The sequence below is a fragment of the Oryctolagus cuniculus genome, chromosome 12, assembly GCF_964237555.1.
Source record: "Oryctolagus cuniculus chromosome 12, mOryCun1.1, whole genome shotgun sequence".
Lineage (NCBI taxonomy): Eukaryota > Metazoa > Chordata > Mammalia > Lagomorpha > Leporidae > Oryctolagus > Oryctolagus cuniculus.
This window is the reverse complement of record NC_091443.1, coordinates 65,812,814-65,836,119: the sequence shown is the minus strand read 5'-3', so window position 1 is coordinate 65,836,119 and position 23,306 is coordinate 65,812,814. Positions and strand designations below refer to the sequence as shown.

Sequence of the window (23,306 nt, the reverse complement as noted above, 5' to 3'; positions counted from 1 at the left end):
TGTGGTTCTTTCCTCATTCAGTCATACAAACGTCTATGTTTTTGGTTTTGTTTTGTTTTCCTTTAGCTCTCTCACACATATAAGCTAATGTCTATCTTATTACCTAATAGTCTTAGAACTTGCAATTTGGGTGACAGATTCAGATAGCTTTGAATGAGTATTCTAATGGCGACAGAGAAAGTGAGAGCTTATAAGTAAGGAATACTGATTTCTTACACAATTGTAAAATCTCCTTTGTAATAAACATTTCATGAATGTTGAGAAAGAACAGTTGTTATGTGACTGATTAAAGACAAAAATAATCCATACATATGGTAAAAATGTTCATAAACACCTGATTACCTTTTTGAAATTATTTTTATTTATTTTCATTTTATTTGAAAGGCAGAGAGAAAGAGATGTTCCATTTGCTATTTTATTCCCTAAATGCCTGCAATAGCTGGGTCTGTGCCAGGCCAAAGCCAGGAGCAGAGAACTCAATCCAGGCCTCCCACATAAGTGGCAGGAACTTGTGCCATTACCTATTTCCTCACAGAGTATGTGTTAGCCCCAAGCTGGAATCAGAGGTAGACCTGGGACTAGAACCCAGGCACTCCAATAGAGAATGCTGGCATCCTAAGCATGTCTTAACTGTTGCACCAAACACATGCCCCAAAAGTCTGATAACCTTTTGACGTGTATCTGGAGTCTTTAGACATAGTGTAATTATCTGGTTGTTATAGATGCCTGCATTCAAAGGGTGAAAGTAACCAAAATTTTATATCCAAGCAGCAACTGGAGAAGTACATAAGTCCTGTACTTTTTTTTTCTTAAAGATTTATTTATTTATTTGAAAGAGTTAGAGAGAGAAGGAGAGGTTGAAAGAGAGAAGTCTTCAATCTACTGGTTCACTCCCCAGTTGTCCGCAACAGCTAGAGCTGCAGCGATCCGAAGCCAGGAGCCAGGAGTTTCTTCTGGGTTTCCCATGTGAGTGCAGGGGCCCAAGTATGTGGGCCATCTTTTACTGCTTTCCCAGGTCATAGCAGAGAGCTGGGTTGGAAGTGGAGCAGCTGGGTCTCGAACCAGTGCCCATATGGGATGCCAGCACTGCAGATGGCTGCTTAACCTACTATGCCACAGCACCAGCACCTAAAATCTTTTTTAGTTATTTCTGGCATAATGGTTAAGAATGCAAGTCTCGGGGCTGGTGCTGTGCATAGCAGTTAAATCCATTGCCTGCAGTGCCAGCATCCCACAGGGGTACCAGTTCAAGTTCCTGCTGCTCCTTTTCCAATCCAGCTCCCTGCTAATGTGCCTGGGAAGGCAGCAGCGAAAGATGGCCCAAATTCTTGGGCCCCTGCACCCAGATGGGAGACCTGGATGAAGCTCTTGGCTCCTGGCTTTGGATTGGCCCAGCTCTGGCTGTTGTGGCCATTTGGAGAGTGAACCAGCGGATGGAAGATCTCTCTCTCGCTGTGTCTCTGCCTTTCTGTAACTCTGCCTTTCAAAAAAAAAGGTCTGGAATTGAACCACTTTTCAGCTGTATGATTTTGGACAAAGTAACTTTGCTAAACCTCTATTTCTGTAACTGAAAAATAGAGAGAAAATAATAATACTTACATTGTTGTGGCAATTAAATGAATTCGAAGCACTTAATATAGAGCCTGGCATAAAATGCTCACATATTATATGTGCATATCATGCATATTTTATTAGCTATTATGATTTCTGTTAATTTTTTCATTCAGAAATATTGATTATTTCACTCTGCTAGGTACTGGAACAAAATAGATGATGTTCTTGTACTCATGGGGTGATACTTCAGTGTGTGCTAGTTATTATGAAAGTTGTTTTTTAACAGTTGCTCTAAATAGTGGTGAGGAGTTACTACTCTAATTAAATGGTAGTTTTCTCATGCTTCCAAAAAATCTGTGCTTTTTAATTGAACTAACTTTATCAAGTAGTTTCATTAATTGCATATATACATATATATACAAGATTAGAGCAGCAGTATATGGTTCCACAAAGTATGAGATAGGAACTCAATAAATTCTTACCTAACGCAATAAAGATGTATTGATGAATTCTAGAAAGTTTGCCCGACTTTGTGTTTTGATTACCAGTAAAGGCTCTACCATTTATTCATTTTTTTTTCTTTAAACAAGGATGGGTTTAGTATCAAGAGAAAGTGCTTTGGTGTAATTTATAAAATTATTTTTAATTTTAATTTTTATTTATTTGAAAGGCAGAGATACAGAGAGAGGTCTTCCATCCACTGGTTAACCCCCAAGTGTATCCAACAGTAGGGGCTGGGCCAGGCCACAGCCCAGTAGCCTGGAACTCATCTAGATCCCCCACATGAGTGGCAGGGACTCAGCTACTTGAACCATCACTGGCTGCCTCCAAAGCTGTGACTACCAAGAAACTAGAATCTTAAGCAAAGCTGAGACTTGAATACAGGCACTCCTATATGGGTTGTGGATATGAGTGACATTTTAACTGCTGAGCCAAAGGCCTGCCCCACTTTTAAAACATTTTAAAAGGAGCATTCTGGGGCTGGCACTGTGGCACAGGGGGTTAAGCCACCTGCCTGTGATGCTAGCATCTCATATGGGCACTGGTTCATGCGCTTGCTGCTTCACTTCAGATTCTGTTCCCTGCTAATGCATCTAGAAAAGCAGTGGAAGATGGCCCAAGTGCTTAGGCCCCATGTAGGAGACCTAGATGGAGTTCAGGTTCCTGGCTTTGGCCTGGCCCAGCCCCAGCTATTGTGGTCATTTGGGGTAGTGAACCAGCAGATGAAAGATCCCTCTCTGTCTCTCCTTCTCTCTCTGTAACTCTGCCTTTCAAATAAAGAAGAATTTTAATATTATTTATATATTAATAGAAGGAACATTCCAAGAGGAATTAAATCAATATTTTTCTCCCTAGATGATTTAAATCTCTTTGTAAAAGAGGTACTGCATTTACATTTTATGTGAGGGGCTGGTGTTGTGGCATAGCAGGTTTGGCCATTGCTTGGGATGTCCTTTGATTCCATATTGGAGTGTCATTTTATGTTTCATCTGCTTTAATTCTGATTCATCTTCCTGCTAGTGTGCCTGTGAGGCAGCAAATGATAGCTCAAGTATTTGTGTTTCTAACACCCATGTGGGGAGACCCTGATAGAGTGCCAGGCTCCTAGCCCAAGTCTTCAACCTGGACCAGCCCTGGCTATTGAGGCTGTTTGGGAAATGAACCAGTGGATGGAGGACTGCACTGTTTCTCTCTCTCTCTCTCTCTCTCTCTCTCTCTCTCTCTCTCTCTCTCTCTCTCTCTCTCTCTCTCTCTCCCCCTCCCCCCATCACTCTGCCTTTCAAAGAAATAAATCATTTTAAAAATATGATACGAAGGTGGAGTCTTCAAGAATGGATAATGAAAGGAATCCAATATTTAAATTATTATTTATTGTTTCTGCCCCTATCTTTTGGCTTTGGATCTGCCTAGCTCTGGCCATTGCAGCTGTTTGGGGAGTGAATCAGTGGATGGAAGACCTCTGTCTCTCCCTCTCTCTGTAACTCTGCCTCTCAAATAAATAAATAAAATCTTAAAAAAAAAAAAAAGACATACCTCCATGAATCTGAGAAGACTTAAAATGGCAATGGTCACAATACTAACTTGGCAGTTTACAGCATTTCAGAAAGCACAGCAGGGTATCAGACTGTTTTATCTATCCTTCCAGGCCTTGAGGTTTATACTAGGGGCAGTGGTAATCAGAGAGTTCTATGAGTTTAACAGGGCATATATTGGCCCAAACCATAGAAAAAAGGAATCTTAAATAAGTGGGCAGAGAAACATACATAATTTAGCTAGTGAGAAAATGGAAACCCTTTGGGTCAGAGGGCCAGGAGGCCTGCCCTTGCTAGTCTAGAAAAAATTCAAGAGGGAGTTAGAAAACAAGGCCTGGTTGGTGGTAAAAATCTTAAGATCCTTTCTTGCCAGTGCTTTTTAAAAATGGTGGCAGAGGAGGTAGAGGAAATGAGGCATGTGGCATCAATAGTAAATGTCTTAGGGACAGCTGAGACCAGGTCTTGGGCCTTGGCTAGACACACACAACATCTCTTACTCCCCTGACATTTGAGATGAAGGAGAGGTGGTAGTGAGCATAAATGGATAGATGATAAGCAAGATGTGGAGGGCCAAGAGGGCCTAGTTAGTGAGTTCGGAAGAAAGGTGGAGTTAGCCTTAGTCTCTTGTAAGGGACTCCTGATGGAACTAGCTGTGGGGAATGGGAAGGTGTGTGGTTTCACAGTGTGCTTATGGAGAGTGGACATTTTCTTGATGCAATCTTCCCTGTTTCATTCGCAGCTTATCCTACTGTGGGAGTCTTCTAGCACCCTAATGGCATTTAATTATTTGATCCTTGCCTGCATGAGTGTGTCAAAGAGATTTTTGACTGAAACAAAGCAGGGAAAGCCTGAGGTGGCTAAGTTAAAAGGAAGTAAGCAAGCCTCCTCCATGAAATATTGGCAAGGAGACTTTGGCTGCTACTAAACGAGGCAGGAGAAATGATGGAACTAGGCTAGACATGGAGCATTCCTCAGGGTGAGGTTGCTCAGGATGTACTGCTGCTCTGATTTTCTTCTGGCTGACTGCCAGATGTGTTACCAGGGAAAGACGGCTATATCAGAGGTCCTTATCTTTGCACAATAAAAGAAATTCAGATGTGAAACAAAAATAAGCAATAAACATGGTAGCAGAATTTAATGAAAAGAATACGTCTGACAGACCAGACAAATGTCTCGGCAGAGAACTGAGAGCCTATTTGTACTTTTAGCAGAGCTCTTAGTTACTGTTCTTCTGTGCTTTCATATATATTATGTCTGGGCAAGTTGATCTGACATGAAATCAGTCTTTCTTTTAAATAAATTACCAGGGGCTGGCATTGTGGCATAGCAGATAAAGCCACTGTCTGCAACTCCAGCATCCCATATGGTGCTGGTTCTAGTCCCGGCTGCTCCACTTCCAAATCAGCTCCCTACTAATGGCCTGGGAAAGCAGTGGAGGATGGCCCAAGTGTTTGGGCCCCTGCACCTATGTGGGAGACCCTGACGAAGCTCCTAGCTCTTGGCTTCTATCTGGCCCAGCCTTGGCCGTTGTGGCCATTTGGGAAGTGAACCAGCGGATGGAAGATATATATATCTCTGTCTCTCTCTCTTTTTCACTGTAACTCTGCCTTCCAAATAAATAAAATAAATCTTTTAAAAAATTACTAGTCATTTGCTCCCTCATTTGTTTATAAAGTTAGAGAACTTTTGATGAAAAAAGGAGCAGTGCAAGACCTGGGAGGAGAGGAAATGGGTAGAAAATTTGAAGAATAGGGGTGAGCATTTAGCCTAGTTAAGATGCTGTTTGAGATACATCTATCCCCTATCAAAGTGCCTGAGTTGGTACTGGTGCTGTGGCACAGCAGGTTAATGCCCTGGCCTAAAAGGCCGGCATCCCATATGGGTGCCGGTTCTAGTCCCAGCTGCTCCTCCTCCTCCGATCCAGCTCTCTGCTATGGCCTGGGAAAGCCGTGGAAGATGTCCCAAGTCCTTGCGTGCCTACACCCACGTGGGAGACCCACAAGAAGCTCCTGGCTCTTGCCTTCAGATCGGCGCAGCTCCGGCTGTTGCGGCCATCTGGGGAGTGAACCAGCAGATGGAAGACCTCTCTCTGTCTCTACCTCTCTCTGTAACTCTATCTTTATTTTTATTTTTATTTTTGACAGGCAGAGTGGACAGTGAGAGAGACAGACAGAGAGAAAGGTCTTCCTTTTCCGTTGGTTCACCCCTCAATGGCTGCTGTGGCCAGCACGCTGAGGCCGGCGCACCACGCTGATCTGAAGCCAGGAGCCAGGTACTTCTCCTGGTCTCCCATGCGGGTGCAGGGCCCAAGGGCCTGGGCCATCCTCCACTGCTTTCCTGGGCCACAGCAGAGAGCTGGATAGGAAGAGGAGCCACCAGGACAAAATCTGGTGCCCCGACCGGACCTAGAACCTGGTATGCCAGCACCGCAGGCGGAGGATTAGCCTAGTGAGCCACGGCGCCGGCTGTAACTCTTTCAAATAAAAATAAAAATAAAAATAAATTTTTAAAAAGTGCCTGAGTTGAGTTCTACCTCTGCTTACGATTCCAGCTTCCAACTAATTTGCACCTTGAGAGGCAGCAGGTAATGGCTCCAGTAGTTGGGTTTCTGCCACTCATGTGGGTGATCCAGGTTGTGTTCCCAGCCCCTGCTTTCATCCTGACCCAGCCACAGCTGTTGCAGACATTAGGGGAGTGAACTAGTGGATAGACGACCTCTTTCTCTCAATCTATCTCTCTACCTTTCAAATAAATAAAAAATAACTTTAAAAATGCAAAGTATGAATGATAAACTTAAGGATATGAAGATATATTTTATATTCAATCATAAGATATTATATAGAAAAGCAAATTATTAATACTGTACAGAAGAGAAACCATAGTATATCCTTTTCTACTGTTTTCTTTCTTTTTTATCCAGGGAAAGACCATGTTTGTAGATTTGTTGGCTGTGGGAGGAATGATCGATTCAACTATGTGGTCATGCAGTTACAGGTAGGTTACCTTGAAAATGTATCTGAAAATCTTCCAGGTTTGAAGGGAGTACCCAATTACAGTGGATATGGATAAAAATAGTATTCTTGCTATCATCTCATAATGGTTTATACTATAAAGATGGAAATTTATTTCAACAGACTTGATATAGATTTTCCAGACATTAAATGGTTATCCTTGTCAGTCTTTTAATTGACCCTTATCTTCACTGATTACCATTGTTGCAAAGTTTTCAATCCCTTGCGTGGATCATGGTACATAACGATAGTCTTGCTTTGTTCCTTTTCCGTCTTCTCCACCTTTCACTACGTTAGGGATTCCAGTTTTCTCTAGACTAGCAACATTAGCTGCATGAATTTGTAAGTATTTGCTGAGCTGGAGGAGAAATACCTTTCCTCTCTTTTTCCTTCAGTTAATGTATCTCTGTTTACTGTTCTTTAGATGAGGGTAGAGTTGGGTTGAAGGAGCAGAGAGAAGAAATTCTGAACGGTAAAACTGGGGTAATGGCTACAGCAGGGACAAGAGGGAAACCATTCCATTTTCAATCCCTGTATCTTCCCCTGAATGTACACATGCACCCCTGAACTATAGTAATCATCAAAGTTTAAAACCATGGTACACCTTGTTATCTAACTGATTTCTCAGTATTTCCTTTCATCTTTGCAAACTGAGTATTTGATTAGTTTGGTTTCTTTCAAGTGATCTATATAATAGTGATTTCAGGGAGATGGATCTGGCCTAAATGCTTCCTGTCCTCATCAGAAATATCTTTTTGTTTTGTTTCCCTCAACCCTTCTGCATCATTTGATATAGATCTAAAGATAATGTCATCTCTATAGATTGTAGCTTTAAAGTCTTTTTGAGTTAAAGGATTCACTATTTCTTGAGCCAATGTAGACTTATGTCTTTCAGTTATTATCCTTCTACCCTTTCAGGTCACTTTTTCTCCCTTTGACTTTGTATAATACCTCTTTATATGGTGTTTTATAGTTTTTATGAATTTGTCATGTCTTACTGGATCCTTCCTATACCCTTATGGGGAGGAGAGGACCGTTTTTATCCCCATTTTGAAAATGGGCTGATTTTGATGGGTGTTAAAAGCTTAGCGGAAGCCTGAGGCCAGTATTCTTGTTCTAACAACCCGTTTTGTCTTCATGTTGCTACTGAGTGGAGAATTACTAATGGGAGGTTGTTTTGTTTTGTTGTTGTTTTGTGTTATCCACAGAAGATTTATTCCCACTTTAGACCCCTGATAGGAGAAACTGAGTACAGAGGCCCCCGTACAGAGTAGCAAAGCATGTGATAACAACAGCTATAAAATATAACATCTTATGCATGCACCATAGATGTAAGAGAGCACTATGTTTTGATGAACCAATTGGAGAAGTGGGTAATGGGAGTTTTTTAGTCTGCAGAATTTCTCTAAATCTTAGCACATACCCATTGTTATTTTTGCGCTTAACTTGGATCTCAGTTTTTGTCAGTGGGAAGGCACCTTATACTTGGCAAACTAAGGAGACTGATGTCTGTCAGGCAAATGATGATCTCTGTGGCCTTTGACAAGCTCCCATGGTCTTGACTCAGAACCTTTCCATTTGACTTACATATTGTGTTTTTTCCTTTCATAAGAAAATTAACCCACAATTAAACTCCCATCCCTGTAGTACTGACTGACTTGATTTGGGATGAGGCTAAAGCTAGTATGACTGTTAAAGAATATCCCTGTTTGACTTAATGAGAATAATTACTGGGCCTCCTTCATACATTTTTATAAAATTCAGATGTTAGGACTTAGATTCCTATTGCTAGTCCTCATTTTTTCTAAAAAAAGAAAAACAGGCCTAAATTCATCATTTATAAGTTAGCCTTATTCTCTTCCTTTTTGGGGTTCAATTACTGCATAATGTCTTCCTTAAAAATTTTAAGGAGGGGCCGGTGCTGTGTCATAGTGGGTAAAGCTGCCACTTACAGTGCTGGCATCCCACATGGGCGCCAGTTTGATTCCTGGCTGCTTTCCTTCCAATCCAGGTCTCTGCTATGGCCTGGGAAAGCAGTAGAAGGTGGCCAAATCCTTGGACCCCTGCACCCACATGGGGGACCCAGAAGAAACTCCTGACTCCTGGCTTTGGCTCAGCCTAGCTCCAGCCATTGCAGCCATTTGGGGAGTGAACCTGCGGATGGAAGCTCACTCTCTCACATGTGCTCTCGTGTGCGCTCTCTCACTGCCTCTTTGCCTCTGCCTCTGCCTCTCTGTAACTCTCTTTCAAATAAAAAATAGATCTTTAAAAAAATTTTTTTTTTTTATTTTTGACAGGCAGAGTGGACAGTGAGAGAGAGACAGAGAGAAAGGTCTTCCTTTTGCTGTTGGTTCAAGGAACCACCCTATCTCTGTTAGAGAGATTTTAGCTATTTATCATTAAACGTTTATTTATTTGAGAGTCAGAGAGACACAAAGAGACCGAGCTCCCATCTGCTGATTCACTCCCCAGATGCCTGCAAGAGCTCTGGGCTGGGAGCTGGACAGGCAGTCCAGTGGGTGTGGTGTAGGTGGGAGGAAACTAGTCACTTGAGCCATCACCACTGCCTACCAGGGTCTGCAGTAGCAGGAAGCTGGAGTCCAGAGCTAGAGCTGGATGTTGAACCCAAGTACTCTGTTGAAGGGTGCTGACATGATAACCAGCGTCTTGAGTGCTAGGTCAGATGCCTGCTCCCATATTTCTTTTCTCTGTTCTACTAGCAAGACCTTGACCAGGTCTCATCTAATAACCTGTCGTTATTCAGGCTTTATATGAGCATCCTTAGGTAATCAAAGGTGTGGTGTTTTGTGATAAACACATCACCCAGGGAGAGGCTGAAGGGGAGAAATATATAATTTTTTTCAACCTTTGTAAGTTGTTAGTTTGGAAAAAACTATAACAAAGGACATTATTAAGAGAAGAGCAAGTAGGCCTCTTAACTTATGTAGTGTATATCACATTGGAGAAAAACAGCTCTTTCAAAAAGATGACTTGAAACTTTGCCATAAATAGAATTTAATAAACAGCAATAACTTTTGGGAAAGTCACAAGAAAAGGAGAACAGTCCTAGGCTTCCAAAAGGTAGAAAAACTGTAAGAAGGAAAACACATAGGATGTGAACTACTGGGATAAGTTTGCTCACAGGTTCCATTTTTCTGATGCCTCTCTCAGCTGATAAGAGCTGCCTTCAGTAAAGGAGGATTTACAGTCTATCTTTAGGTAAGAGGAGAGAAGAGAAGTAGGGTAATTTTTTTGCTCTTTGCAAATCTCTGCCCTGCTTTAAGGCAAGTAGCCCATCCGGCACTGAGCTGATCTGAAGCCAGAATCCAGGAGCATCTTTCAGGTCTCCAATGCAGGTGCAGGGGGCCAAGGGCCCAAGTGCTTGGGCCATCTTCTATTGCTTTTCCAGGCCATAGCAGAGAGCTGGATTGGAAGAGGAGAAACTGGTACTAGAACCGGTACCCATATGGGATGTGGGCACCACAAACAGAGGATTAACCTACCGTGCCACGATGCCAGCCCCACACATTGCCTATTTCTTAAGCCTCTTTTAAACTCTTGGTTCACTGTCTTTTATTTTCTTGGATTTTTCTTTCATTTGTTTTTATTGTCACTGGTAAAAGTGGAGTCATTTGATATATAGAAGTTCTCATATTTTGAATTTTCCTGGGCCAGCACCATGGCTCACTAGGGTAATCCTCTGCCTGTGGCGCCGGCACCCAGGGTTCTGGTCCCAGTTGGGGCACCAGATTCTGTCCTGGTTGCTCCTCTTCTAGTCCAGCTCTCTGCTGTGGCCTGGGAGTGCAGTGGAGGATGGCCCAAGTGCTTGGGCCCTACACCCTATGGGAGACCAGGAGGAAGCACCTGGCTCCTGGCTTCGGATCGGCGCAGCGTGCTGGCCATAGCAGCCATTTGGGGAGTGAACCAACGGAAAAGGAGGACCTTTCTCTCTTGTCTATCTCTCTCACTGTTAACTATGCCTATCAAAAAAAAAAAAAAAATTTCCTGATCATTTCCCTATGGTGGTGTTTAATGTGTTCTTCTATCCCACCTGTAAGGAGACTTAATGATGTTTGTGGAAAATGTTATTAAACGATAAAAAATAACAAATATAAACTGTATTTCTCATCATAAGCTCTATCAAATTCAAAACACTTTTAGTTTGTTCCATTGCTGACGAACTGAAGGTCCTGGGAATTTAACCATATCAATGTAATCATTTTTACATAATTAACTGAGGAAAAATAGGTGCCCTTTAAAGATGTTTTAACATTATGCAACAAAAAGAAAAGGAGCCAAATAAGGACTCCTAACATCAAAATTCTCACAGAATTGTCTTTCTTTGATGAGAAGAATAAGTAGGGACATTTTGGTAATAGAGAAGGACTCTGGTGAGGCTTTCTTGGGCATTTTCCTACTAAAGCTTTGGCTAACATCATCAAAACACTTTTTAGTTAAGCAGATGTTACCATTCTTTGTCTCTTCAGAAAGTCACCAAGCAAATGTGTTGAGCATCCCCCCAAAAAAACCTCTTGCTCTTAACTGGTCCACTTCTGATTTGATTGAACCACTTCTACTCCTTGGTAACCATTGCTTTGATTATGCTTTATCTGTAGGTTGTACCGCTAAAACCCTATTTCATCTCCTTTTACAGTTCTTTAAAAAAATGCTTTAGTGTCTTTATCCCTCTTGTTTAAAATTTCCCCTGAGAGCTCTGCTTTTTTCTGCAGCTAATCTGCAACATTCTGGCACCTTAGAGTGGAAAGTTTGAGCCACTTTAATTTTTCAGTCAGTATTTTATAAGCTGAACAAATTGAGATGTCTGTGTTTTTGGCTATTATTTCTGCTGTTAATGATTGTTCCTCTTCAGTTAGAACGTGAACAGGATGAATATTTTCCTCGCAAATTAATGTGATTGGTATAGTGATACAGGCTTTATCTTCAACAATGTATAATCCCTTCTTTTTTTCTTTTAAAGATTTATTTATTTAAAAGGCAGAATGACAGAGAAAGGGAGAGACAGAGATCTTCCATCCACTAGTTAACTGCCCAAACACCTGTAACAGCGAGGGCTAGGCCAGACCAAAGCCAGGAACCAGAACTCCATTTGGGCCTCCCATGAAAGTATCAGGAACCCACGTATGTGGGCTATCATCTACTGCCTTTCAGGTGTGCTAGCAGGAGTGCTGGATAGAAAATGCCAAGTAGCCAGAACTCAAATGGGTACTCCTGTATGGGATGCAGAAGTCCCAAGAGGCAGCCTAATATGCTGCACCACAATGTCTACTCCTGTGGCATCCCTTTTCAAACTGAGTTAACTGTGTGTGTGTGTGTGTGTGTGTGTGTGTGTGTGTGTTTGAGAGGTAGAATTATAGACAGAGAGTGGGAGAAACAGAGAAAAAGGTCTTCAGTCTCCTGGTTCATTCCCCAAATGGCCACAGTGGCCAGAGCTAGGCCCATTTGAAGCCAGGAGCAATGAGCTTCTTCCAGGTCTCCTTTGAGGGTGCAGGGGCCTAAGCACTTGGGCCATCTTCCACTACTTTCTCAGACCATAGCAAAGAGCTGGATTGGAAGAAGAGCAATCAGGACACTAACTAGCACCCATAGGGGATGTCAGTGCTGCAGGTAGAGAGAGGCTTAGCCTACTACGTCACACCTGAGTTATCTGTTTGTAAGCTGCTCTGGTAGATGGTTCTCATAAACTTTTTGTAAAGCGTTAGTGACTTTACCATTCTTTGACCCAAGCTTTGCCATAAATTTACTGTTTATTCTTGTCTCAATTCTAGCAGAATCCATGTTACTTTGATAGGGATTCTTTTTTTAAAAAAAATATTTTTTATTTTGAAATCAGAGTTACAAAGACAAAAGAAGAGACAGAGAGATCTTCCCTTCTCTGGTTCACTCCCCAGATGGCTGCAACAGTCAGCTCTGGGCCAGGCTGAAGCCAGGAGCCAGAAGCTCCATCTGGGTCTCCCATGTGAGTAACAGAGGCCCAAGCAGACAGAGGCGGTCTTCTCCTGCCTTTCCAGGCCATTAGCAGGGAGCTGACTAGGGAGTGGAGCAGCTAAATTTAAACCAGTGCCTATATGGGATGCCAGCATCACAGGCAGTGGGTTAACCTGCTACGCCACAGTGCCAGCTGTGGGGATTCTTTTCAAACTGGTATCTTATCCCTCTTAAAGGTGTCTCAAGCTAGATCTTGTTCCAACATATCATAACAAATTAGTTACAAATTTATTTTGATGCATAGTTTTTTCAGTTTATTTTGATCCATAGTTTTTTCATCATACAATTTTCCATGAACTTCTTGAAAACTCTTGATGTTTCAAAGCTTACATTAGATGCTGGTTTTATTTTTATTTTATTTGAAGAGGATATGTCAGAGGTGATTTTGTATTTCCTGTGTGTATCACATTAGGATACAGTATCTGGTTCCTTTGTAATCTCCTAAGGAGGAGTGGGCATTGTAGCACAGGGTTAAGCTACTGCTTCACATGCCTGCATCCTATATCTTAGAGCCTGAGGTCGAGTCCTGCCTCTGCTTCTGATCCAGCTTCCTGCTGGTGTGCACCCTGGGAGACAGCAGGTGGAGGCTCAAGTATGTGGGTCCCTGCCACTGAAGTGGGAGACCCAGATGGAGTTCCTGGTTCCTGACTTTGGGCTGATCCAGTCCTGGCTGTTAGGAACATTTCAGGAGTGAACATCTGTCTCTCTGTCTCTGCCTTTCAAGTACATAAAAATAAATATAAAAATATATTTCCTAGGAAGACTAATAAGTATATGCATACAATGTTGGCCTGCCCCTGTCTATTCCCTACTTATAAATATAAGTATGAACTCATAGATTTAACATATTTTATGTCTTTCAATCATTGCAGTTGGTTTTAATGTTTAAATTGTACCATGTTTGGCTAATAGGACTTCCTTCAAGTAGGATCGTAATTTATTTTGACAGGATTAGTCTAAAGTGGTCTTTGATAGCATCTTTTTAAAAAATATTCATTTATTTGGCAGGCGCTGCGGCTCAGTAGGCTAATCCTTCACCTAGCGGCGCTGGCACACCGGGTTCTAGTCCAGTCGGGGCGCTGGATTCTGTCCCGGTTGCCCCTCTTCCTGGCCAGCTCTCTGCTGTGGCCAGGGAAGGCAGTGGAGGATGGCCCAAGTGCTTGGGCCCTGCACCCCATGGGAGACCAGGAGAAGCACCTGGCTCCTGCCTTCGGACCAGCGCGGTGCGCCGGCCGCAGCACGCTAGCTGTGGCAGCCATTAGAGAGTGAACCAACAGCAAAAAGGAAGACCTTTCTCTCTCTCTCTCTCTCTCTCTCTCTCTCTCTCTCTCACTATCCACTCTGCCTGTCAAAAATAAAAAAAAAGACTTAAAAATATTCATTTATTTATTTGAGAGGCAGAGCCACAGACAGAAGGAGAGAGAGAGAGAGAGGTCTTCATTTGCTGGTTTACTCCCCAAATGATGAAACAGTCAGTGCTGGGCCAGGCCAGAGCCAGGAACCAGGTGCTTCTTCCAGATCTCTCATGTGGGTGCAGGGGCCCAGGGACCTGGGCCATCTTCCACTGCTTTCCCAGGCCACAAGCAGAGAGCTAGATTAGAAGATGCCAGCAGTGTAAGTGGAGGCCTAACCTATTATGCCACAGCACCAGCCCAATAGCATCTTAATTTTCTGGAAAACAACATGTACCAGACTCATTCGGTATACTTCTGATTTGGAATAAGCCATTCTTCCATTAAGCCCTTTTTAGTTTGAAATGGTATTTAGGAACCGCAGTCTAGATGCTACAGATGACAATCACAATTGACTTGATCATTGTTTTTCTTTTTTCTTTTTTAATTATTTATTTTATTTGAAAGAGTTAATCTAGTATGTGTGGGAAGGGAGAGAGCATGTTTGGGGATTTGGATAATAGGTGAAACAAAATTGGCTATGAATTAATCATTGTTAATTCTGGGAAGAGATAGGAAGAGACATGAGGGTTCTTTATATTACCCTTTTAGGTATTTTCAAATTTTCAATAATAAAAACAAAATTTATTAGGATTATGTTAAGTTTAAAGAATTATTTGGAATAAATGTACTTGATTTAAAATTTTTTTCTTTTATTTTTGTTTTATTTGAAAGGCAGGGAGAGAGATCTTTCATTGTTGGTTCACTCCTCATATGCCCACAACAGTGGGGCTGGGCCAGGCTGAAGCCAGGAACCTATAACTCTTTTCAGGTCTCCCACATGGGTGGTAGGAACCCAAGTACATGAACCATCATCTGCTGTCTCCTGAGGTGTGCCGTAGCAGGAAGTTAGAATCAGAAGTGGAGTTGAATCTAGATGCTCCAACACAAGGATGCAGACCTCCCTAGCAGGTGTCTTAACTGCTGCATCCAACCCATCCTCTATTTGATTTTTGCATTCATTTAATGTTATTTCATTTTCTTCCCACCTCCATTCACTTTTTTTACAGATTTATTTTATTTATTTGAAAGAGTTACAGAAAGAGGTAGAGACAAAGAGAGATCTTCCATCCGCTGGTTCACTCCCCAGATGGCCGCAACGACTGGAGCTGTGCAAATTTGAAGGCAGGAACCAGGAGCTTCTTCCAGGTCTCTCGCAGGGGTGCAGAGGCCCAAGGACTTGGGCCTTCTTCTATTGCTTTCCCAGGCCAAAGCAGAGAGCTGGATTGGAAGAGGAGCAGCCGGGACTAGAACTGACGCCCATATGGGATGCTGGCGCTTCAGGCCAGGGCTTTAACCCACTGTGCCACAGTGCCGGCCACAAACTCCATTAATTTTTTAAAAATTTATTTTGTTTGAAATGTATTAAGATAAAAGGGCGGCCGGTGCCGTGGCTCACTAGGCTAATCCTCCGCCTTGCGGCGCCGGCACACCGGGTTCTAGTCCCGGGCAGGGCACCGGATTCTGTCCCGGTTGCCCCTCTTCCAGGCCAGCTCTCTGCTGTGGCCCGGGAAGGCAGTGGAGGATGGCCCAAGTACTTGGGCCCTGCACCCCATGGGAGACCAGGATAAGTACCTAGCTCCTGCCGTCGGATCAGCGCGGTGCGCCGGCTGCAGTGCGCTGGCCGCAGCAGCCATTGGAGGGTGAACCAACAGCAAAGGAAGACCTTTCTCTCTGTCTCTCTCTCACTGTCCACTCTGCCTGTAAAAAAAAAAAAAAAAAAAAAAAAAAGATGAGAGAGCAAGCTCTATCTTCCATCTGCTGGTTCACTCCCCATATGCCTGCAACAGCCTAGTCTATGCCATGCCAGAGGTCGGAGCCCAGCAACCAATCTGGGTCTCCCACATGGGTGAAGGGATCCAAGGACTTGAGTCATCACCTTCAGCCTCCCACAGTGGTCAATAGTGTGAAGCTAGATTGACAGTAGAGGTGGGACATAATAACATAGGCACTGAAATGAAATAAGAGTATCCCAAGCAGCATCTTAACTAACCATTGTACCAAACACCCGCCCCACTTCCCTTCATTTTTTTTAAAAAGGTATGTTTATTTATTTGTGGCAGAGTGACAGAGAAAGAGAAGAGAGATCTTCCATCCACTGCTCCCTAATGGCCACAATGGTGAGGGCTGGGCCAGGCCAAATCCAAGGACCCAGAACTCCATCTAGGTCTCCCATGTGGGTGTCAGGGTCCCAAGTAATTGGGCCATTATCTGTTGCCGTCCCAAGTGCATTAGCAGGAAACTGAATCAGAAGTAGGTCAGCCGGGACTCAGAACAGCACTCTGATATGGGATACCTGCATTGTAAGTGGCAGATTAACTTGCTGTGCCACAACACAGGCCTCTATCTTCACTTTTTAAATAGCTGCATGTCAGTAATATAACTGCATTATAATTTATTTAGCCACTTATTTAAAAACAATGTTTACTTGAAAGGCAGAGCAACACACATGCACACACACACGTGAACACACATACATATAGAGCACTCTCCAGCTGCTGTTTTACTCACCAAATGCCTGCAGTAGTCAGGCCTGGACCAGGCCTAGGCTAGAAACCACCAGGTCTATCACATGTGTAGCAGGGACCCAACCACTTGAGCCATCACCTGTAGGTATGCATTACCAGGAAGCTGAAATACAAAGTAGAGGAACTGGATCTGGAACCAGTATTCTGATATAGGATGTGGGTGTGCCCAGCAGTGGCTTAACCTGTTACATCACAACACCCATACCTAACCACTCATTTTTGGTGAAACCAGACATTATTTTCAGTATTTCTCTATACAAATAATAGCTATTGGTAGTATTTACTCTGAAGTATAATTTAGTGGGTGAAATCTACATGCATTTACCGTGTTCATAACTCTGTATTCTCTTGTCAATGCTGTATTTATTTTACTAATTGAGTTTTAGATTTATGTGTGCTTTTTTTTTTTTTTTTTCCAGGCAGAGTGGACAGTGAGAGAGAGAAAGGTCCTCCTTTTGCCGTTGGTTCACCCTCCAATGGCCACCGCTGCCGGCGCACCGCGCCTATCTGAAGGCAGGAGCCAGGTGCTTCTCCTGGTCTTCCATGGGGTGCAGGGCCCAAGTACTTGGGCCATCCTCCAATGCCTTCCTGGGCCACAGCAGAGAGCTGGCCTGGAAGAGGGGCAACCGGGACAGAATCCAGTGCCCCAACCAGGACTAGAACCCGGTGTGCCAGCGCCACAAGGCGGAGAATTAGCCTATTGAGCCGTGGCGCCAGCCCTAGATTTATGTTTTAAAAGATTTAAATCTTCAGGCTGGTGTTGTGGTGTAGCAGGTAAAGCCACTGCCTGTAGTGTTGGTATCCCATATGGGCACTGTTTCTAGTCCTGGATGCTCCACTTCCAGTCCAGCTCTCTGATATGGCCTGGGAAAGCAGCGGAAAATGGCCCAAGTCCTTGGGCCCCTGTACCTGCATGGGAGACCTGGAAGAAGCTCCTGGCTCCTGGCTTTTGGACTGACGGAGCTCCAGCTGTTGCGGCCATCTGGGGAGTGAACCAGCGGATGAAAGACCTCTCTCTCTCTCTCTATGCCTCTCCTCTCTCTGTGTAATTCTGACTTTCAAATAAATAAATAAATATTTTAAAAATATTTAAATCTTTTCAATTGTTAGTGATATCATAAATCAGGTTCATTCTATTCCCTTTTGAAGGTTTTAATGATGTGGAAATTGTTTACAAATAAAGTCCCAAAGAGTTCCTGTATTATCATGAATATATTTTTTGGCAATAAAAGTATAAATTTTTGTATAAAATTTTACTTATTATTTAATTTGATTTTAAAAGCAGAGAGAGGGAGGAAGACACAGACACATCCAGGGAGAGAGAAAGAGAAAGGGAGAGAAAGAGAGCCAGCAGATAGTTGGCAACATCTTCCATCTACTGGTTCACTTTTCATATGCCTGCAATAGCTGGGGCTTAACAAGTATGAAGCCAGTAGCCAAGGATCTCAGTCCAGGTCTCCCATGTGATTAGCAGGGACTCAAATACATGAACCATCATCTCTTATCTTCTAGGGTACACATTAGTGGGAACTAAAATCACTTGACACCAGGATTCAAACCATGTACCTCAGTATGGGATGCGGGAATCCAAAGTGATGTCTTAACCACTGCTCCAAATACATGTCCCAGAAAAAACTTCTGAATGGCTAATAAAAGTTATTAAGGGGGCTGTTGTTGCGCAGTGAGCTAAGCTGCCACCTGCAGTGCCAGCATTCCATATTTGAGCACAGGTTCAGGTGCTCTGCTTCTGATATAGCTCCCTGCTAATGTGCCTGGGAAGTCAACAGACGAAGACCCAAGTGCTTGGGGCTCCTGCCACTCATGTGGAGGACCTGGATAGAGCTCCAGCTTCCCGGCGTCTGCTATTGCACCCATTTGGGGAGTGAACCAGTGGATTAAAGATATCTCTCTCTCTCTTTCTCTCTCTCTCTCTCTTATTCTGCCTTTCAAATAAATAAATAAGTCTTCAAAAACAAGTTAATAGGTATTCTCATTGGGTTATATAATTCAGTACTCTAAATCACCACTTTTTATTTTTATTTATTTATTTGACAGATAGAGTTAGACAGTGAGAGAGAGAGAGAGAGAGAGAAAGATCTTCCCTCCGTTGGTTCACCTCCCAAATGGCCACTATGGCCAGAGCTACGCTGATCCAAAGCCAGGAGCCAGGTGCTTCCTCCCGGTCTCCCATGCGTGTGCAGGCGCCCAAGCACTTGGGCCATCCTCCACTGCCCTCCCAGGCCACAGCAGAGAGCCCCCTCCCGGTCTCCCATGCGTGTGCAGGCGCCCAAGCACTTGGGCCATCCTCTACTGCCCTCCCAGGCCACAGCAGAGAGCTGGACTGGAAGAGGAGCAACCGGGACTAGAACCCGGTGCCTACATGGGATGCCGGCGCCATAGGTGGAGGATCAACCCAGTGAGCCACAGCACCGGCCCCAATTACCACTTTTTTTAGCTAGGGATGCAACAAATTTCTCTAACATTAAAAAATAATATCAATTAATTTATGCCATTGGAAATGGAATTTCCCAAGATATAAAGTATAAAAGGCTCCTGACTTTAATGTAATTTGAAAATTCTTAGATTACTTAAGTAGTAATTGACATTTCACTTTGAATAAATAATACTAAGAATTTTTTGCTTTCCAAAAGTTAATAAATTGTCTTTAGATGAAGTGGTGATTTTAGTGTCCTGATAATCCCACACTTATACTATAAAATTTGGAGACTAGAAATTGGGAAGTTGAAATCCCCTTGTGATATGGAAGCCCTTCTGTACTCTGGGAGGTAGAACTTCAGGGTTGCAGCCCTGTTCCTCCTCAGAATTTAATTTGTTGCCTCAAAAGTAAGAAAACTTCTTGATGAAGCAGCATTATCATTGTAGAAAAAAGCACTTTGGAGTCAGACAGATTTAGAGTTGAAAAGCAACCTTAACAGGTGAAATGTTATTTAACCTCCTCAAACCTGTTTTTCTGATTATAAAATGGAAATAGGAGCAACTTCTCTTTAGGGTGCTAAAAGCAGTAAATGCAAGCATGAATGTACTAGATCTGATACTAGCTAGACACATCTATTTTTTAATAATATACTTTTTTAATTTATTTTTTTAAGGAATACAAATTTCATAAATACAACTTTAGGAATACAGTTATTCTTCCCACCACACTAGCCCTCCCACCCTTTCTCCTCCCTCTCCCCTTGCCAGTCCCAATCTCCATTAAAATTCATTCCATTAACTTTGTACACAGAAGACCAACTCTATACTAAGTAAAGATTTCAACAATTTGCCCACACACACATGCACACGCAAAAAAAACTGTTTAAAAACTAGTTTTATAGTTAACTCTCAATACAACTCATTGAGGACAGACACATCTTGCTTTCTTTTTTTTTTTTTTTTTTTTTTTTTTTTTTTTTCTTAATCTATTTGAAAGGCAGAAAGAGAGAGACAGATCTTCCATCCAGGGTTCATTCCCCAAATGGCTTCAATAGTTGGGGTTGGGCCATGCCAAAGCCGAGAGGCCAGAGCTCCATCCGGGTCTCCTATGTGGGTGCAGGAGCACCAAACACTCAGACCATCTTCCACTTTCACAGGCACATTAGCAGGGAGCTGGATTGGAAGTGGAGCATCCAGGACTCAAACCAGTGCTCCAATATGGGATCCTGGAGTCACAGGATTTTTTTTTAAGTGTTAACAGTCTTTAAAAAAAAAAAAAGATTTATTTATTTGTTTATTTGAAAGGCAGAGTTACAGAGAGGCAGAGGCAGAGAGAGAGAGAAGTCTTCCATCCACTGGTTTATTCCCCAAATGGCCACAATGGCTGGAGCTGGGCTGATCTGAAACCAGTAGCCTGAAGTTTCTTCCAGGTCTTCCATGCAGGTGCAGGGGGCTCAAGCACTTGGGCCATCCTCCACTGCTTTCCCAGGCCATAGCAGAGAGCTGCATTGGAAGTGGAGCACCAGTACTTGAACCAGCACCCACATGGGATGCCGACACCACAGCCCAGAGCTTTAACCCACTGTGCCACAGTGCCAGCCCCTATCCATTGCTTATAAATTTTTCCCATCCATTGTTTTTTTATCCTCAGCTAGAAGTAATTGAATGTTTGTCATATCATATTTGATCATATTAATACCAGTTAACTTCTGTTGAGTACCTACTGTGTACCAGACAGCATTATAGGAACTTTACATCCATCTGTTTAATCCACACAAAACTCTGAGGTAAGTAATAATGTCCTCATTTTGTGAGGAAATTGATGCAGGAAAGTTAGTAGATTGTATGAGAATATATGTTAGGCAGCAATGAGAAATTATGCTTTCGTTCTCTATATATTATATATCTAAAAATAATCAAGTAGTTTGTTTCAACATCAGACATAAAGGGAAACACGAATCAAACTTGATATGCTAAAAAGCAGGTTATTCTCAAATTGTAACATTTGTATTATTAAGAGAATCTGTTTTGTTGTGTGAGGCAATCATGGTTGTGGTAAAACTCTTGTTATTTCAGTTGAAACATATTTTAATGGTAAATGAGTAATTTCCCAGTCTTCTCTTATAGCATAGTCTTAGTGGGAAATTTGAGAGCATTTATTTTGTTTCCACAGGGTCGGAATCTGGCAGATCTTCGCCGTAGCCAGGTCCGGGGCACGTTCACCATTAGCACTACTCTTCGGTTGGGAAGACAAATTCTGGAGTCTATTGAAAGCATCCATTCTGTGGGATTCTTACACCGAGACATTAAACCGGTAGGGGCCTTTTCCACCCAGAGCTGTTTGTTACTCCATTTGACACAATAAATTACAAATGTAGCTTTGTGTATTTGCAGTAGCTAAATACAAGGTAATATTTTTGTTTCTATACTGATCTGGAAGGAAAAATGTAATTTTCCTCTTGATTTTTTTTAAGTGGTAATTACAAAATAGTTTATTTTCAAGAACTTTGTTGTACAATGAAAATACTACTTGGAAGTCAAATTAAAAATGTTTTATGCTTGACTATAACTATTACGAGTGTTAACAATTGTACCAAATTGGTAGTTACTTTTTAGATTTCTTTTTCCTGATAATGGTTTTAAAAATATATCTATGTTGCTTTTAGATGTTCACATTGTATTCTTGAAACTGTTCCTTGATTCTCAAACTGTGTTTATAAGAAACTGTCATTGGGAAAGACCTTCTTCTCCTGAGTGCTACTATAGAAAAACAGTGATGTTTTTGTTTGGTTTGTTTTGTTTTTATGAGTTTTTTTTTTCCTATTCTCTTTCTCTTAGAAATTATTGTTTCTATAGCTGTGGAAAAAATCTTTCATAGTTTTTCCTTTTCAGTGTTTTATTGTCTGTTAGGGGAGATGACCCATTTTTAATACACACCATATGTAGTAGAAATTTATCCTATATTGGTGTAGTTGAAAAGTGCATTTCTTTGTTACACGATTTCTAAAATTACATAAGTGTCAACAAAAGTAATATGGTAGAGTCAGATTGCATGTGGTGCAGCCTTTATCTTGCTCCCAATTCTAAGTCATTTGGGAACCATGGTGATTGAAAAGTTTCCATTTTCATGAGAAAATTCCAAAAGGAGAATGATATTTTATAAGGAAAGCTAACAATTATTTTGTAGTTTGCTTTTTCTCCTTCTCGTATTCCCTTATTTATATATTCATCTTTTCAAGTTTGTGGTCACTTAACATTACAGTGATTTTTATTAAGGGAAGAATACAAAGTATATTCTCCTTAAGTCTATTAAACTTAGTAAAATTCTATTTTGTTATGCTTATGGAGATTTCTTTATTTTTATCTTTATTCATTTGATAGGCAGAGAGACAGAGTAAGACAAAGAACACAGCTGGCGCCACGGCTCACTAGGCTAATCCTCCGCCTTGCGGCGCCGGCACACCGGGTTCTAGTCCCGGTTGGGGTGCCGGATTCTGTCCCAGTTGCCCCTCTTCCAGGCCAGCTCTCTGCTGTAGCCAGGGATTGCAGTGGAGGATGGCCCAAGTGCTTGGGCCCTGCACCCCATGGGAGACCAGGATCCTGCCATCGGATCAGCGCGGTGCGCCGGCTGCAGTGCGCTAGCCGCAGCAGCCATTGGAGGGTGAACCAACGGCAAAGGAAGACCTTTCTCTCTGTCTCTCTCTCTCTCACTATCCACTCTGCCTGTCAAAAAAAAAAAAAAAAAAAAAAAGACAGAGAACACTTGCTAATTCACTCCCAAATGCCCACAATGGCTGAGGCTGGGTCAGAGCTAAAGCTGGGGCCTAAGAATGAAATCCAGGTCTCCCATGTGGGTAGCAGAAACTCAATTACTTGAGTAACTGTGCCTCCCAGTGTCTGTATTAGCAGGAAGGTACGGTCTTGGATCAAACCTAGGTATACTGATGTTGGATGCAGGTGTCTTAACTACTATGCTAAATGCCTTCCCTTTTAAATTTCTTTCTTTCTTTTTTTTTTTTTTTTTAAGATTATTTATTTGAAAGGCAGAGTTACAGAGAGGCAGAGGGAGAGACAGAAAGGTCTTCCATCTACTGGTTTACTCCCCAAATGGCCACAACGAACAGGAAGCTGGAGCTTCTTCCGGGTCTTCCACGTAGGTGCAGGGACCCAAGCACTTGGGCCATCCTATGCTGCTTTCCCAGGCCATAGTAGAGAGCTGGATTGGAAGTGGAGCAGCTGGGATTCAAACTGACACCAATATTGGAATGCTGGCACTGCAGGTGGTGG

General features: G+C 42.5%; 1 protein-coding gene across 10 annotated transcripts in view; it reads left to right on the top strand.

Annotated features, from left to right (window-relative positions):
* The window catches only part of TTBK2 (tau tubulin kinase 2), a 163,891-nt gene that overhangs the window by 76,402 nt on the left and 64,183 nt on the right, over positions 1-23,306 (top strand). For all 10 annotated transcript variants that reach the window (XM_051822032.2, XM_051822031.2, XM_008269118.4 and 7 more), the window contains 2 exons: positions 6,508-6,581; positions 21,193-21,333. In XM_051822032.2, coding sequence (XP_051677992.1) covers positions 6,508-6,581; positions 21,193-21,333 — 215 coding nt within the window. The remainder of the gene's footprint in view (positions 1-6,507; positions 6,582-21,192; positions 21,334-23,306) is intronic.